This window comes from Mizuhopecten yessoensis, unplaced genomic scaffold (genome assembly GCF_002113885.1).
Source record: "Mizuhopecten yessoensis strain PY_sf001 unplaced genomic scaffold, ASM211388v2 scaffold10987, whole genome shotgun sequence".
Lineage (NCBI taxonomy): Eukaryota > Metazoa > Mollusca > Bivalvia > Pectinida > Pectinidae > Mizuhopecten > Mizuhopecten yessoensis.
Genome location: NW_018408821.1, coordinates 313,492 through 330,820, shown reverse-complemented (window position 1 = coordinate 330,820; position 17,329 = coordinate 313,492). Strand labels below are relative to the sequence as shown.

The window sequence follows — 17,329 nt, the reverse complement described above, 5'->3', positions numbered from 1 at the left end:
AAAGACAAAAAACACATAGGCTGCTAGTACGAACGATACCAATATATCAAAAAGTGAAAAAATAATAATAATCATTTTCCAATAAAGAAAAAATGAATATGCATTTGTCCTTTTCTGTACATAAGTAAAATAAAACATATTTTTAAAACTCATATTGTAAATATCTAATATACATTTTAATCGAACTGTCATTAAACAGGTACTCATGTGTATTCATTGAATGATTGTGTCTTACTGGATCTATTCATATCATTGATACACGGCCCTGTCATGCTTATTAAAATAACTCAGTCAAATTGTGATATAATTCATTTAGTTTTTTTATCCCCAAAATATACAGAATATTTAGAAATGAAGCTATGATCTTTCGAATGCTAAGATCGGATGGTTCATTACTGTGAAAATTACAATACTTTGTATACAAAAATTCCATATACTTTATTAATGTCAATCAAAACAAATGATAAAGCAACTTAAAGATACCAATAACAAAGATACTTAGGAACATATTTTAGAAAAAGAAAGAAATAAAGTAATAGCATCAACAACAAAAATATTGGCTCTCGTATTTGGTGCACGTATTTATATTTACAAGTTTTTTTTAATGATATATAATATAATTCCATTCTAGAGAATTCATTTTACATGTTTGCACGATTTGCATCTTCAAATTTAAATTGTGGTTCTAACGTGTTTCTCTTCTAGAAAACTCCTTCTAAAGCACAGAAACCCGAAACTCGATCTATAAAGAAAGTGGGCCGATGGAAGACGGTATTGGAGAGAAAAAAATAAGATTTTGTAAAAAGATCTGATACGGTGTCTGCCAATATGTGAGCGGGGGGTCAGGGGCCACAGAGCTTGCTCCAGGCTTCGGCTTATCAACGTTACAGGGTATTCCCTAACATTTTATGAGTGATTTGAGTGTACGAGTGAGGAGACTGCCTGCCTGGTTGCCCCGCTTCCCTCCCTCTCTCCGCCTGCAAACTCAGCCACTGAAACAGGCAAACTGACACATTTTTGACTACGTCATCAGGACGAGAAAAGCTGATTTTGTTGGTATAGTGTTGGTGGCGCCTAGTCCTAGACTCGTATAGTGGTTACTGTAGCTCGCTCCGACCGTTACAGATCGGGGTTCGAGAGTCGGTAGTCACTATAAAACCGATACGTTTGACAAATTTTGTGACACGTGGCAAAAGAAAGTCTTTTCGTTGTAAAAGACTTTCTGGAAATTTGGAACAGGAAGAAATGGTGCGAGGACACTAAACATAGCCGGAGGTGACAAGAATAGCACTTTTTTTTTGAAAATCTTATGTGAACTCCAAAACAATGAGAAAACCTTTACAAAGTTTTTCCAGGACTACGTTTAGTATAAACATGGAATTAGCTCTCGTTTCTATCCTGCTATTTTTTGCAGTGCCTTCATCCGCTCAAGGGAATGCAGGTGAGTAGCCAATACCCATAATACCTTGCGACAGTCGCCACATCACAAACCGACCGCCATCTTGCATCGTTGTCACACTATTTCGTGGCACCAGGTGGTGAATATTGAATGAGATTTCTTTTTCATACTGTAATTATTATTGTATCAAAATATCACTTATGTATATTATTCTAATGACTACTTTAAAGTGTATCTATACCGTTATTTTACAATGCGGCACTGATGCCATCCTATACACCTTTATTGAGTCGATTTTAAATTGGAGAATGGACAATTAAATTCTTGAAAAGGATATTGGAAAAATAAAGTTAGATTAAGTATATTCATTGCAAACATACTTTTAATTTAACAAAGTTCTTCTTACAATATTTTTACCAACATATCGTTAGTTTTTAATTTTTAGGACCAATTAAATAATCTAAAATCACGTATGGGTCCAAATAGGAATTGGATGAAGTGTTAACAATTTAAGCTAAAAGTGAACGCCGAATTAAAACTTCCAATCTATTGACATTTTGCATATCGGTTGAGACACGTAGGACAATTTTTGTCTGGGTTTCATGCGTTTCTAAATGACCTTGATAGAAAATGAAATATTGGTAACATTCATATACAGCTGCTTTTCAAGATAATGGTTCTGCTTACATTAATCTGTAAATGCCAAGTTATCAAAAATAGTTGTGTAGATAGTTAAGCATTTTCAATAAACCGGATATGACGTGTAAACTCAACGACTTCTGAAAAGTTGCAAAGATCAACAAAATTTGCAATCGTATCGGAGGTTTGATTACCCATGTGACCCTTACAGATCAATGGTACACAATGATCACATTGTTTGTTATTCAGAATAAGCACATAGTTATTTTTTCCTTAAATGTGTCTAAGAATAGGTTAACATAACAACGTTAGAGTCAGTATTTGAAAATAAGTTTTGGCCACGTCGACAATTTAAAACTCAGTGCTTGAACCCTAGTTTTACATCATGGTGCATTTTTCTCAAAGTAGTCATGCACAAAACTGTATTTTACTTTTTCCTCCCATGCATGACCTTGACATTGGTTATGGTATTACTAGTCATATCCTTCATAAAAACAATTATATGGATGTTGTACTTGTAAATAGTCATTGCTAACAACTGCATTTCTCTGTATACAGAATGATCACCTTTAAAACCTTATATAACTTTGCATTATTTCTCAAATTCAATGTTAAGCGATTGATCCATACGATGAGAACAGGAGTGTAAGACAGTTCTAAATGTGTCCCACTCCCCCTAAGTAATCATCCCTGACCCCCTCGCGTGTGTTTTCTCTAAGGTAGAAATAAGTGTATTCGGGGTATCAATATAGAACTCCGTGGCTGTTATCCTGAAAACTGAACAATTTTGAAATCGGTCCTTGGATGTGATGTTTACCCACTGTGTATTGCGCCAGCCATGTAAGAATAAAGTTGGACAAATAATACTCTGGTTATAGCCGTAAATATGTTGGCCAATTATAGGACATGGCAGCCATTTTCAAATCGTACACAAATATTCATATTTTTTTTTACTTCCTCTAAGAAAAAACAATATCGGACCAATATAACTCCCTTGAATATCTCACCCATTATTAGAGGTATGTCGAGATCAGTCATCTAGCTAAAATGCCAATTTTGCTCCTCAAACAAGGAGAGCATTATACAAGCGCCCCCATATATCAACCTCAACTATACTCCACCATTTAAAGGCTGTGGTGGTCATGTCCGATCGGGAAAAATTACAGATGTAAGATCTCCCAATTAATAACCAAATTATAGTTTCGCAACGACCAATCCATCTGGACATTTTGTTCTTCCGCATAAGGGTCCCTTCCATCAACCTTCAATACAACTAACAAAATAGAACAAAAACGTTATAGCCCGACATTTGTGCGGCCTTTATATTTAAAGGTTGCTAGAAATATGCTAATGTAGATCTATATACGCCCATCATTACTTAAGTGAAGTTATATAAAAAATCTTTGATCGTCTTTCTTGACTATTAAACCAGTACATTTTTTCATTTATCGTTAAATTAAACTGTATAAACTTAAATATAATTACAAATTGTGAAAATGCAAGTTCAAGCAATTTGATGTTATATGTTATCCTCTATGTATATATGTTTGTTTAATTATCTCGGTCGAGTTTGATGTACTATTGAGTGGTGCCATTAATTATAGGGTTAAAACAATCAGGAGAACTCAGGTCGACCGGCGAGTTTGCTGACATGCCGTCGTAAAGTAGCTCTCCTCTCTTGCTACCGTGGCGATAAGACACGAGATAACCAGTAGAAAACCCATATAAATCTTACACTTCTGAAGTTGCGCGAGTTTATGGAGAATTGTAGCTTGTTGTAACTGACTTAAATTTCACGCTGTCAGCGTTTTGTATGACTCGTGAGGCCGTGTTTTATAAGGGGTGTTCTTCAATAAGGGAGAAGGCCAGACTTCAGCATGATTATATAGTATAACACGCCGTATGTTATTAAAGCGTTTAATTAATTTTCGCTTGGATATGCAAACATGGGGGCGTTGTACGAAAATTATAATGAAATAAACGTTATTCAAAATCCTGACAAACGTTTCGTGTTCTGCAAAGTTTTGTAACGCAAATTGTTGGTGTCAATTATAATGTACAGTCATGTATTATTTGTACTAGCTAAACTATAAAAAAAAAACACCTTCCATGGCCATAAATAATGGGTCCAGTCCAAAAGTAATTACACTGAGCTGGTCTGCTTCTTATCAGTAATATTAGTGTTGGTGGTTTGTCTTCATGGACAATTACAGCAATTTGTTCAGTACACATTGGCTAGCCAGATTTTACTTTTCAAAGTGAAGATTGTTTTTTTTTTTACCTTAGAAAGACCCCTACCAATTAAAGACATCACCATTACAACATTCTTCGGACGTTCATTGTTCCATACACCATTGTTGAACTTATACATCTGATGGTACTGAGGCATCAGATAGTTTACTATCGTAGTTCTGTAGACATTCGCCAGTAACTTGATACAGTATAGTTGAACGAGGTCTTCCCGGGCAAACGACCTCAAAATAACTAGGTCACATGTAGATAACAAAGCACGTGGCATCCATCATGGCCGCAGTGCCTGCATCAGATAATGACGTTTATGGTTTTGCACAGTAAGTGTTGTGCATATGTGTAAGATTTGTTTGACTTCCGGATGTTAAGAACATCATATGTTTCTCTAAATTTTGGAACTTATGGAATTCACTTCATTTACTTTATACATTACGTACACTTACTATAGTGTGCATTTATCATATGACAGTGGTGTTATGTGAAGCTTATAGCTATGTCATTGGTTCAGTCGATTGTTTTAACGTATTGTAGTCGCTTCGAAATAAAAATGTTTTCATCATTTGCATTTTCTGAAAAATCAACGTTTTATTAAGCTTTTTTCACAAACACGTACATCTACATACATAATTTTTGTAATTATCATGTATTAATAAATGTGTTCTTTCACATGGTAAACATGTAATAATCTAAAAATAAATTTGCCTCGTCCCAAAGTATGCTATCGTTTGACTCAAAATTTTAAAACCAACCTGTTGACAAACAGAAATCACCGGTTGTTCAAACTTTGTTAACTTTAAAACTTAAACTATTATTTGTTTTATTCTCTTCCTTGTCATTTGACATATAAAGTAGTAAATGATATGGTGTGACTAAGTTTTAGTTATGAACTTGTGTTGAGGTGAATATGTAATATAATTGTAAACCTCAGAAACAATTTTAACTGAGAAGAGGTCAATATCACTATTCAAGTCTATATATAACACATAACCACCGAAATCAAAAGTCCTGAAAGGCTGACCACATGTGTTTGTTGATTTGTGTAACGGAACTGCATTGTTATTTATTCTGTATTATAACATGTGGATTGCTGAGGTGTAGCTAGGCGTTCAGCGTTAAGTGCTGCGCTAAGTCATGATATCACCTAACACAAATTGGAATAAGAAGTGCTCTTGCATTACCTCTTGTGACTTGCAAAGTACAAAACATTGTTTTTGAATTCGCAAATGTTAAACACTTTTATTGTATCATACTTAGACACTTACATATTACCTATATAGGTAACAATAACTCTTATGTAATGTCAACAAAAAATAGTCATTCGTCACTCGTCAGACTTGTAATTATATGTTAGATGGTTTAATATCAAGTCATTGCTGGAATCATTTCATTTTGTATCAAGACGAAAATCCTTAATTAATGGCGGCAAAAAGGAAATTAATTGATAAATGAACCAGGGTTAATTATCTCCATGTAAAAACAGCGACAACAACAAAAACAGAAGATATCAAAAGAGAAAGGAAAACATAATATTGTTACCATCGAGTAAAAGAAAAAAACGTTATACTGAAATTAAGATCTTCAATATTTACCTGTTGTGTTTATTAATAAGGTGACTAGAATTACGATATAGACAAATTAAAGCGCAAGAAGAGGACCAATTTTATATGCATAGCGCTAATTATAATATACATATAAAATGTTAATTATTCCTTGTAAAATTCCACTTAATATCAATACATAACAGATAAGCTTTTGGAGAAAAAAGCGAGTACTAAAGAGTCAGTAAAACCATATTTCGAGTTCAAAATCGATAAAAGAAGGGCACAATAGGAGACAGGAAGGCTTTACACGGAGACCCCATAAATTGCTGAAATATTATTGCAAAAATATCAACAACATGTTGCCAATCAGACAAACTGTTATGCTGATAATATCATTCTAAGAGTATTATCTTGGTAATAGGATACGTTTAACAATATACAGTTCAGTAACAGATAATGACTGCAAGGCGTGATTTTGTCTTTGCTAGATTAAGGCAGAAACGACAGATTTGCAACATATTTGAGATAAGCATGGGGTATATGACGTTATACACAGTGGAAGAGTCAAAAGGCTATTTTAAATAATAATGGATATTCTTCACGCTTCAACATAGCCAAAGATTAGGAATTATCATAATATTGTTTTAAGAATAAGCATTTTAATATTTTGGTCGTTGAATCAACATCGTCTTTGCTTAAAAGATGGAATTAACACACACACAGGTGATTGCACCGTTACAATATGCCAATAAATACAGTGGTGTCAAACAGGAATTACATTACATCATGGTCCTTTTAGGGCTCATTGGTGATGTAAGGGTCAAAAATGTTCGAAACCCAAATTGTCTAAATTACTGTACAAATAGAGGGGCACGTGCGTAATACCCCTTAAAGTTATGAATTTCAAAATTAAGAGGAGTACTGAAAAAATCGAATTAAATCGTTTATAAAAAATAACGATCCCTATATTTCTCATACATTGTTTCAAACATGCTTATATAAGGTCGCCTTTCAATTCAAGGATTTTCATGAATTAATGCACCTTATTAGTCAATAAAACATACGTCGCCAAGGCTTTCTACCAGAGTTGTCTAAATCTACACTGTCAAAATGTAACGGTCGCCATCATCATCTAATAATTTAAATGTTTATCATGACTTGAGCAATTGTATATTTCCTGGATTGAAAGGTACACAACAGGGGCCAGTTATTCAAAGTCTGGCAAGCTTTACAAGTCATCAATGCAAATTTTAAAAATTGAAATTTTGAGAAATAAAATGAAAGTCTGCAAATGTGTTTTATATTATCAACCTACAGAAAGCCTTTTTAACGCCTGTACCTGTAATTTCTACTAGATTAAGATTTTGCACTTAATAATGTTAAGCTGAACAGGTTTCCAAAACCGGAGTCCACGAGTCTGTAGGTACTATACAACTGTAACATTTGTTACAAATTGTCCTAATTATTAAAACAAAGGAAGAGTTGGTGGATGATAGTGCTTTAGACTACACTACAACCTCTTTAGGCCCACATTTCTTTGTTACATCCACCCTTATCATTTGGTCAAATGCAAAATGTCATGCATAAAAGACCGATGTCTCGGTCTACAGTTTCCTAAGAGATACGTAGAGCCTCAGAATGCACCTGCAGCGTATGAAGACACACAAAACCCTGGTTCATTAAAATTCTTATTAGTGCAGTTGATTACTTATCTATAAAACAAAAGGCATTAGCTATATAGGCAAAGCACTGCACAGATGTCTGTAACCCTAATTGCTGTTTAGTCTACCATTTGACAACAAGCGCATGCAGTGGTTCCTTTTACTGATATTTACTACGAGAAAAGTGAACGTGAAGTTCAATTTACTGTAGGTATTATATTGTCTTTATTGTCAACATGCGGTGAACAATGATTGGGTGTTTTGTCACAGGTCACATCTTTATTGTACTCCTAAATAGCGTGTCAAACGTTGCAATATTTGCACACCTTGTGATTTATTGAGTATTAGTATGTTTTACTAATCAATTAAAGTATCTATGTTAAGTAAATATATACACGACGTCACTCATTTAAGAACGACTATGACGTAATGATAAACTATATGTACTACCTTGCATATTTTTCGCATTTTTACATTGTCTGTCACTGTATCTAAATGTTATTTGTAAACTGATCAGATGAAAAGCCTAAAATTGAAAAAAGACATTGAATATGAAATTAATTTAAGTTCTTAATATTGATATTTATATTATTATAAAACATATGCTTGATTAACGCACTAAATCTTCAAAGAGTAGAATTTGAGTCTTATTTGTAAAACGTGTGATATGCTTTAAAATTCGTGTTATTTATATTCGAATCTTGTTTTATTTGATAATATCTTGTTTTATCTATTTAAAAAATATAATGTGTATTTGTCTTCCTGTCATTTGTTCTTGCGTTTGTTTATTTGTTAGTATTTTTTTTTAATTGGAAGATTAAGGATATTTAATTGCAAAATGGTGAAATAATTGGTACGCCTGACATGCCGTATTTCTGGTATTGCGGTGGGTTTTTTGTTTTTGCATTTTTTGTTTTTTGTTTTTGTTTTTTGTTTTATCATCCGGTAAATAAAGCGTATACCACATAAGTAAACTAGCGCTATGAACGTGATGCATGATAAGGGACAATGACAAAACTTTCGACATCTTTATATTGTATTCTTCAATTCTTCATCCCAAACTTAAATCATCTCTCAAAGATTTTGTATATCTATACAAATAGTTCATATACATTACAAATACTATAATTTTTGCTAAACATTAAACTGCTCGCAAGAATCAAATCAGAAAGTATGACATTTGTATTATCAATTTCTCGATCGGCAACAGTTTTTTGTTGATTTGATTGAAACATATTTCAATACGCTATCTGTGTACCAATTATGACCAAAGTGGTCTCTGTCCAATTTGAGATCGATTTGATTTTGGTATTTTTGAAGCTGAATTTATTCAATACTGGCGCTAAATGAACGTAGATGATATGCTAGCCGGATCCTTTAATTGCACATTAAGATTTATGATGTTTGTCTTTGAATACAAAACTTAAAGAGTACTGCTTACCTTCATCAACCAGAACTTAAAATGAAGGACAACTTCACATCTTCAAATTCTCCAAAAAATACGACAACAATAGTACGCTTGATACCAGACAATTTGACAAAACTTCCAATGTCACCCTCCTTAACTTTCCTTTCCTCGATAGTAACATACCAGTCTCTGCTGCTAATAGTATTTATACCTCACAATACATGTGCTTACTCCCAAACATGTTCTGTGAATCAGGATTTTCAAAATAGTCTCTTATTGTCGGCAAATGAATATCTAAGCCGAGTTTTCTAACCGAGATGATTCAATGATTCAATCAATGTTGAAGAAATGCTACGGATGTCATTATGACATGTAGACCCATGAAACGTTAGTGCCAATCTTAAGTAAAGACATGTTTTCCATGCCTTAGATTGTGAAGGGCCTAAAGGATCAAAATCTTTTAAAATGGCTGTTGTTCTTCCCTACTTACCGTTCAGCCTTTAGGGTCCATTCAGCATTTAGGGTAATGGTAATGACAACAACTGGTTCACCCTTTGTCAGTATTATGTGACCGGGGGTAGGGGGCGAGGGGGGGGGGCTGTGCCGGGTACCTTCGGCATGGTATATCAGTGCGATAGAGCATTATGAAGTCGGCATCAGATCCACGCTATCACAAGGAGGTAAGTACACCAACATACCCTGTCTACGGCCCAAATACACTAATGCACGACGCTTACACAACACACATGGAGACACGTACTTAAAAAATCCCTTAGCTGTTAATAGGACATAAAACAAAATAAACGCAAACCATCGTGTATTGCCCGTATTGCCACTACTGCATCTTGTGCACGAGTGATGTGTGCGTCCGCACATACAGGCTGCTATCACAATGCATCAGCAATGCTAGATAAAAACATGTGTTGTTTATTACTTATGTATCACTTGACGCCTGGCTCATCTTGTACAATCTTTAAGAAGCGAATTAGGGATTCCTTTGAAACGTCAAATTCTCAGGCTATGGTTGTTATAACGACTTGAGTCGACACAAAAAATTTAAAAGCTATTATTTCATTCTAAATAGTTTGTTTTTGGCACGATATTGTTCATAGATATCTCTATTGCATTGGTGTTCAAAGCAAACTCGTCCGGCCTTAACAGACGGTAGCTTAGTTAGCAAACTCTCCAGATTCTTGTCAGAGCATATATTGTTACGTGATGCATTTTAGAAATCCAGTTATACTTAATTCATTACAAATTGTACAGTCAATGAAGAATATTTCTTTTTTTACCAATATCTGTCTTTCTGACTGTAACGCCCAGTTATCACATGATCAACCGTCGCCATTTTCTACTGGTAGGATATGTTTTTTTCTTATTGAGTCGTTGTATAAATTATTCAATCATCAAATAAAAAGCTTTTTAAAGTTAAATATCTGCCCACTATCCAGTGCTGTTGTTTTCCCTTTTGGTGAATCTCTTAATTATACACGTTCGACTTTTTGCTTGAGGTTGTATATGTGTTCTGCTTGTTATGGGTCCGAATTTCCATCGTATCAAATGTAGTAGGCCTATACTCTATTCTACTGCAATCGAACTTCTATCGAACGAAACAAGGATAAAGTGTTTCGTTTGATAATGCAACATTGAAACACCACCGCCTGCCTTTTCAAAGTCTACTGTATATCAATGCTTTTATATTGAACAGTTTCTTAATAAATCTACCAAATCAAAATGTCATCAAAGCTTACATATAATACCAAAATCTCTTTCATGCAAACGTTTTCTAATAGGAAAATGTTCGGATGCTTTCGTTTGGATGCGAGAATAATCGGGAAGAGGTCATATCATATTCAAATATCGGCAAAAACTCCGCGATGCGCTCCGATAGACCTATGTCGACTGATGGAAATGATAAGAATATAAATATCGACATTGTTTCTGCAAAAATTGAAGTTCCGACATTTCGTTAAACTGTTTGTTTAAAATTCGTCTTGAAAAGACTACCCACAAAGATATTTTTTCTTTGTTGTTTTAATGTAAATATCATGATTGAAATGTCTATTCGTGATATTTATGATCATATGAATCCCTGTTGTTTACAAACATATCAACTGATCATGAGATGCATTGTGGATCTGTTTTGTAAGCAATTATGTTTCATACGAACATAAATATTAAGATAAGACTGGGGAGATTAGCATTCACGCAAATTTGTCATGTATTTTGAAATGATGTGTACTTTTTTTCAGATCGAATTTTGATAGAAAATCAACGTAACAAAAAACATCGTTGTTAGAATTCTGATAATAATAATAATTAAAGCTTTATTTATTCTTGATAACATATTGAGCACGAAGCTCATCTTACACATGGTCAAGATACAATATATGATTCAAATTCAGATAAGCCCATCCTCGATCAATTTTGTTTTGTTTTGAAAATGGACAGTCGGACTATGTCGATATATCAAGATTATGGTTTCAGATATGAAAAATGACTGAAATTGGTTGTACATATTTGAAGGGTGGAAAGTTCAATGTAGGGGACTGTTTATGTGACTGTTTTGACATTTCAGCACATAGTTTTCATCAAGGTAATACACTATGCAGGGTAATACCAAAATGCCCTGCATTATCACAAGTTTATAAACAGTCATTTCATATTTCATAGATTCATTGATTCATATAGTCATGTTGACAATGGTATATATTTATTTTTAACATGGAATTAACTTAGATGGAACTTCAACTGCCTCTTTGACAATTAGGAAACATATATAACATCTAATTCTTCTCTGTGTTTGTTATTTAATTAATGTTACATTAAAAGTATCACTCTTTCCAGGACAGAAATATCATTTTATCTTGAAAGTCATTTCATATTTTGAAAGCCATTTGTAGAATATCTGCCTCAGCACATTTTCTAGATAACAAGGGCTAGTTGACAACACCTCTTGTTGTTTTATGTTGGTAAAACCAGCACTGCCCTCCAAGCTTGAGTCTGTGTACATAAACATTATATCCAGGTAGGAGAAAAGCCTCACTTATAGAATGCTTAGTCGTACTAAATATCCCCTGTATCACTGATGGTGTCACAATAGTAGCTACATAAAGCATCTTACTCTAAAAGTGAAATATTTACATATATATAAGGCAAAACAGTCGGTCTCTTAGCTACAAGTGGCAACAAACGTCCTTTACACATTGTTTAACTTCCTGGTTCCAAGGATACATTATAGTAAATATGGCTGAATTATGATCAACTGTTCAGGAGAAGTAGACTTTCAAATTCAAAATAAACATCAGAGTGAAAATACTGAGCTGAGCTACGTTCTTCCTTTACACAAAAAAAAATGATTTTCAGGTCAAAAGCACAAAGGATGTCTTATTAAGAATATGGTTAAAACTAGTATATATGTGTATATGGTTATAGGCAGCGATTTCAAATATTTCCATGTTATGGTCCAGGGACTTATTCTCCAGGATTGGGCCAAACTCCTGGCTTAATCCTGGTAGCATTATTGTGACTATCTCTTCATGCCCAGCAATAATTGTGCATGTGGTTATCAGTTGGAAATCTTAACAATTTATGTAATTGGATCTCCACTGTTTCCATGATATGATCCAGGAACAAAGTTTCCAAGGGTATGGCTGGATCCCAGGATAATCGTAGTGGTACATGTTTACATGTATGGTTATTCATCTTTTCATGAGAAGCAGGTGTGTATATGGTTATAGGGTGGGGATCAATTATGTTTCAATGTTATAACTACAGGACTAAGTCCAGTGGAAACCGGACTGCAAATGGAAGGGCCAATCCTGATAGCATGAATACATATGTATCTCACAATGTGAGGTCTTTAATTCCAATACATGATTTACGAACTTATAGGGTGCGGATCTCAAATGTTTTCAAGTTATGACCCATTTGTCCACAGACATACCTAATCTGTTAATGCAAAACAATGAACTTTAAACACAATTAACTACATGTGCAATAAATTACTCTCGAGGCTTTAAGTACACAACACCAAGAGACAAGAGTCTTATGTCCATAGTATGTGCCTTGTCTCAATTTTTTAAATGTCTCTATATCCATAACAAAAAAATACAATTCTACATAGTTCCACTTTTTCCAGGTTTTTTTTAGCTCATTCACCCCGAAGACACATTTGAACTCTTCCAATTCAAAAGTTTAAATAGTTTATTATGAAATTTCAGGGGTGAATGGGTTAATCTGGTGAGTCGGAAATGTCAGTATTTTATAATTGACCATACATTTTTGCTGAATTTTAATTAAGTTACAATATCTGTATTGGCCTGCTTTGCTCACTCTAAAGATGCATTCTCTATGTTCCAACTGCTCGGAAGTGGTTGAATCAATAGTTTTATTAAATCATAAGAAAGTCTTGTGTTGCAAAAGAGTGAACAGACAGGGCTTTATTAAACCCATACAGTTGAGCAGGAGAATCAATACCTTTTCACATCTGATCCGGGAATCAAACCCTGGCGCTCTAACTATATGAGAAAAGTGAATATGCTATCCATTGCACTGCCTAACCACCCGCAACATATACAGGTGCGCTATGTACTATGAAAGTATCCGGGTTAACAAGATTTCGTCATCATGTGCTGATTTCAACTCCATGAGGCATACATTTAACTCATTCACCCCTGAAACTTTTATAAGGAACTTTTCCAACCTATGAATTGGAAGAGTTCAAATGTGTCTTCAGTGGTAAATGAGTTAAATAGGATTAGAGATTCTGTAATGCATTTGGTTTGGATCTCGAATAGAGAAAAAGGGCTGAATAGGCATAGGAATAACATGTGAAGTACATAATAAAGTATTAATGACGGGTTAAATTAATGAGCGAAAAAAATCTGGATATAAATAAGTATTAATCCAGTTGAAATTTCCGATATAACAGTTGTTTTAGTGTTAATCATCTATCCAGTTATACCCCAATATAAAAGGTTAGTCTTGGCAGATTATGCTTGTATTGTCTAAAATTAAGTCACTACTGTTAAACTGTTAAGCCTCATTAATTCAGCCACCACTGATCTGTTTGTATAAAACATATCTATGGTAAATAAAATATAATTATGTGCACCTACCTACCTCCTTTCAAATTCCTTGATTCAAGGTTGTATACTGAAAGAAATTACCCACTTAACTTCAATCTGCTTATTGTTTAGTTACATATATACCGGTATATAAACAGTTTTTGTAAATTAAAGATTTTTTTTTCAGAAATGTTTTATTTTATATTCAACATTAAGTAATATTTAAAACGAATGCAAAAGCAAAATGATGTGTACAACCGTACAAGGTGTATTTACAAGATTTCAAATGAGTATGTGTATGAGTGTCCATATTTTATTTCACTTTTGAAATTGACATGTTTTCTGTTTTGTTTTTCAGTTTATGTATTGTCTGATCTATTGGCCATTGGTGACAATTTCCAAAATGTAAATACTGTTCGTGGGTTTTGTGACAAAAGAGGAAGATATCAAAATGAAACGGATACGGCTACGCAATTTACTCAGGCAACATCACTAACTGCTAATGTAGATGACATTATTAGAGGTAAGTTGGTTTATATTTTTGTATTAATTGACTCATTGAAAGAAAGTTGTTTTGTTTTGTGAAAAATGGCTCCCAATTTCCCAAATTCACCAAGATAAACTGTATTACTATTATGCAAAAGAAGAAGAAAAAGAGGAGGAAGAAGAAGAAAGTAATAAAATAATGAATGCATTCCATTTCACAATGTTAGTATCAACATTTGAAAATTCTGTATTTTCCTAATGACTTTTTCCAATTTCGACCTGGGCTCCTTTTCCCAAAATACGTTGAAAGAAACCTATACTTGTGTAGTGACATACATTTCAATGTAAGTGACCTATTAAATTCAAATAAATAAGTAAAAAAAAAAAAAAAATATTCACAAAAGTCTGTTCAATTTTAGATTTTGAGATTGTTTGTATGCCATATATACATTTTTCTGTATTTCTTATTATATTGCTTGCCTCCTTTCCAGTAGGAATACATTTCTTGGAATAGTTGGTTCTGGTAAAAATCATACTGTCCACTGATAAAAGTTAGCTGATATATGACTTTCACTTGTCATAATGAAGGTGAATTCATGATGATAAATGTTTGTACAGTGCTCATCACTATCCATGAAATTTCTACTTTGAAGTACAAATTTTACATTTTACACTTTTTTCACATCAGACTGGTATTAGACATACCTAGGAGCCTGTTCGTTTATGCGAACAACCGGTTTGACCGTTTAAAAATGTAACAATGTATAAATCCTGGCGGACCTGCGACTGTTTAAGCAGGTCTTGCAAGACTTTGTTAAGGCTCGCCTGAAAGTAGCATAATATTACTAGGTTCTACCTTATCTAATAAACGAACAACAGTGGTCCGACCGGTTTGACCGTTTACACGAAAACGGCCTAAGTTGCCAATTGGGATACAATGGGGGACCTGACCTTCCTCAGTCTTGCTGTGGAAAAAAATGGTTTGATTTATGTTGTATCCATTTTCGACTCGCCTGCAACAGATGGCAGTGGTGGGTACATTCAGTTTTTGCCTCTTAGACAAGCAGAAGCGCTAGAACAACCAAATTTAGACCATAGTTACAACTTACCATCTTCATTATAAAACATGCATAAGATATATTGAATGAGGCCACAGTTTATGGCCCAGAGACTAAGCATCCTCATCAATGTTAAGGTTTTTGCATAAATCAAGCTGTGTGTTAAATGTTACATTACAAAAAGTTGAAGTCCTTCACCAACCAAACTGAAACCATTAATACAATCTAAGGCCTACATTTTACTCTCTAGAATCATATATCCTTTAAAGTCCTTCACCAACCAAACTGAAACCATTAATACAATCTAAGGCCTACATTTTACTCTCTAGAATCATATATCCTGTAAAGTCCTTCACCAACCAAACTGAACCCATTAATACAATCTAAGGCCTACATTTTACTCTCTAGAATCATATATCCTGAGTAATCAATTTGCAGGGTTTTTGCCAGCTATTATTATTTTGGGAAAGGGCCCCTGGGCAGGAACTGGGAAAATATCATCAGCATTTGACAATAGTTTGGAAATGACATCAATGTTTCCACACATACATGTTTGGGAAAATACCATAGTTTGGGGGTCAAAAACTAAAATGTGATTAGCAAAACGTTTTCTTCTAGCTGTTTCTTACAATAAAATGTATAGCAACAAACAAACACATAACTTTTCAGTGTTTTTGTTTATTTAGTTTCAATTTTTCGTTATTTATGTATTTTGAATGCTCGTTCATGAACGGTAGGAATGTCGCACATATAATGACTGTACATTTGTATAAACATGATTATTAATCTAATTGGGAAAATAAAGACTGAAATTGGGAAAATGCAGGGTCATTTTTCAATTGGGAATGGGTCCCTGTACCGGGCCCTATAAACACCTAGCAAAAACCCAGATTTGGTCTTGAAATGATTTCAGTTAGCTTATATTGCTCATCATGAATGTTAGTTTCTCTGTTTTGATCTGACTTTCAAAAAACAGTAATTGCTGCAGGTGGTCAAAGCTGCTGGGACAAGCAAGACATATAAATCCACAGAATTTTTGTGAATGACTGCATACATATCAAAACATTGTTTATTTTTTTATTTGTTGTGTATATGTAATCTTAAAAATATATTGGACATAAATCAAGACAAGTTTCCTTAGTGCGAGACTGAAGATAGGTAGAAGCCAAAAGATTTTCTGCAGTGTGTTATCATATTGTATGGAATCTGTTAAAGGTATGTTTCCGTTTGGACACTGTTCTAAGTTATGGTTAAAAAGGCGGAAATTTGTTATTTTCAAACATTGCTACTTTATTTAACTTGTAATACTGAATCAAAATTCTTTTTCAGGTGACCATGGACTTCCTGTGGATGATTTTTCCCTCATTCTTATCTTTAAAAAAAGTCCGGATGTTGACACAACACTGTTTTCAATTTACTCCAAGGAGCTCAATGAAATCATGAGTTTAATGGTTGGACACACAACAAAATTTTTATTTAATGGAGACAACCCTGTTGACCGACAGCAAGATTCATATGATTTGAACATTGACACAAGTTCTGGGTAAGCTATATGTATGTACTGTGTTAAAATTCTAGATAATAAGTTTACTCTAATGATCATGTCCTATGTGGTTACCCGGTAAGCAAAACATTCGTGTTTTTCCTGTTTCAGCAGTAAGGTAGATTTAAAAGGACATTATTTAATTTTTTTGACATTTAAATGCTATTCCGCAGAGTAATGCCTCTTTTTCATTGCCAAATAAGGGCATATCGTCGAAAATGCAAGAAAGTTTTAATTAATCGTTCAAGACTCCTACCTCAAAGCCAAGGTTCCAG

At 33.9% G+C, this 17,329-nt stretch overlaps 1 protein-coding gene across 1 annotated transcript in view; it reads left to right on the top strand.

The window, feature by feature from the left end:
- The first annotated feature begins 915 nt into the window (after positions 1–915).
- Positions 916–17,329, top strand: part of LOC110464411 (collagen alpha-1(I) chain-like) — a 69,280-nt gene continuing 52,866 nt past the window's right edge. The window contains exons 1-3 of the mRNA XM_021519612.1: positions 916–1,441; positions 14,326–14,490; positions 16,841–17,054. Of these exons, the coding sequence (XP_021375287.1) occupies positions 1,327–1,441; positions 14,326–14,490; positions 16,841–17,054 (494 nt within the window). The 5' untranslated portion in view covers positions 916–1,326. The remainder of the gene's footprint in view (positions 1,442–14,325; positions 14,491–16,840; positions 17,055–17,329) is intronic.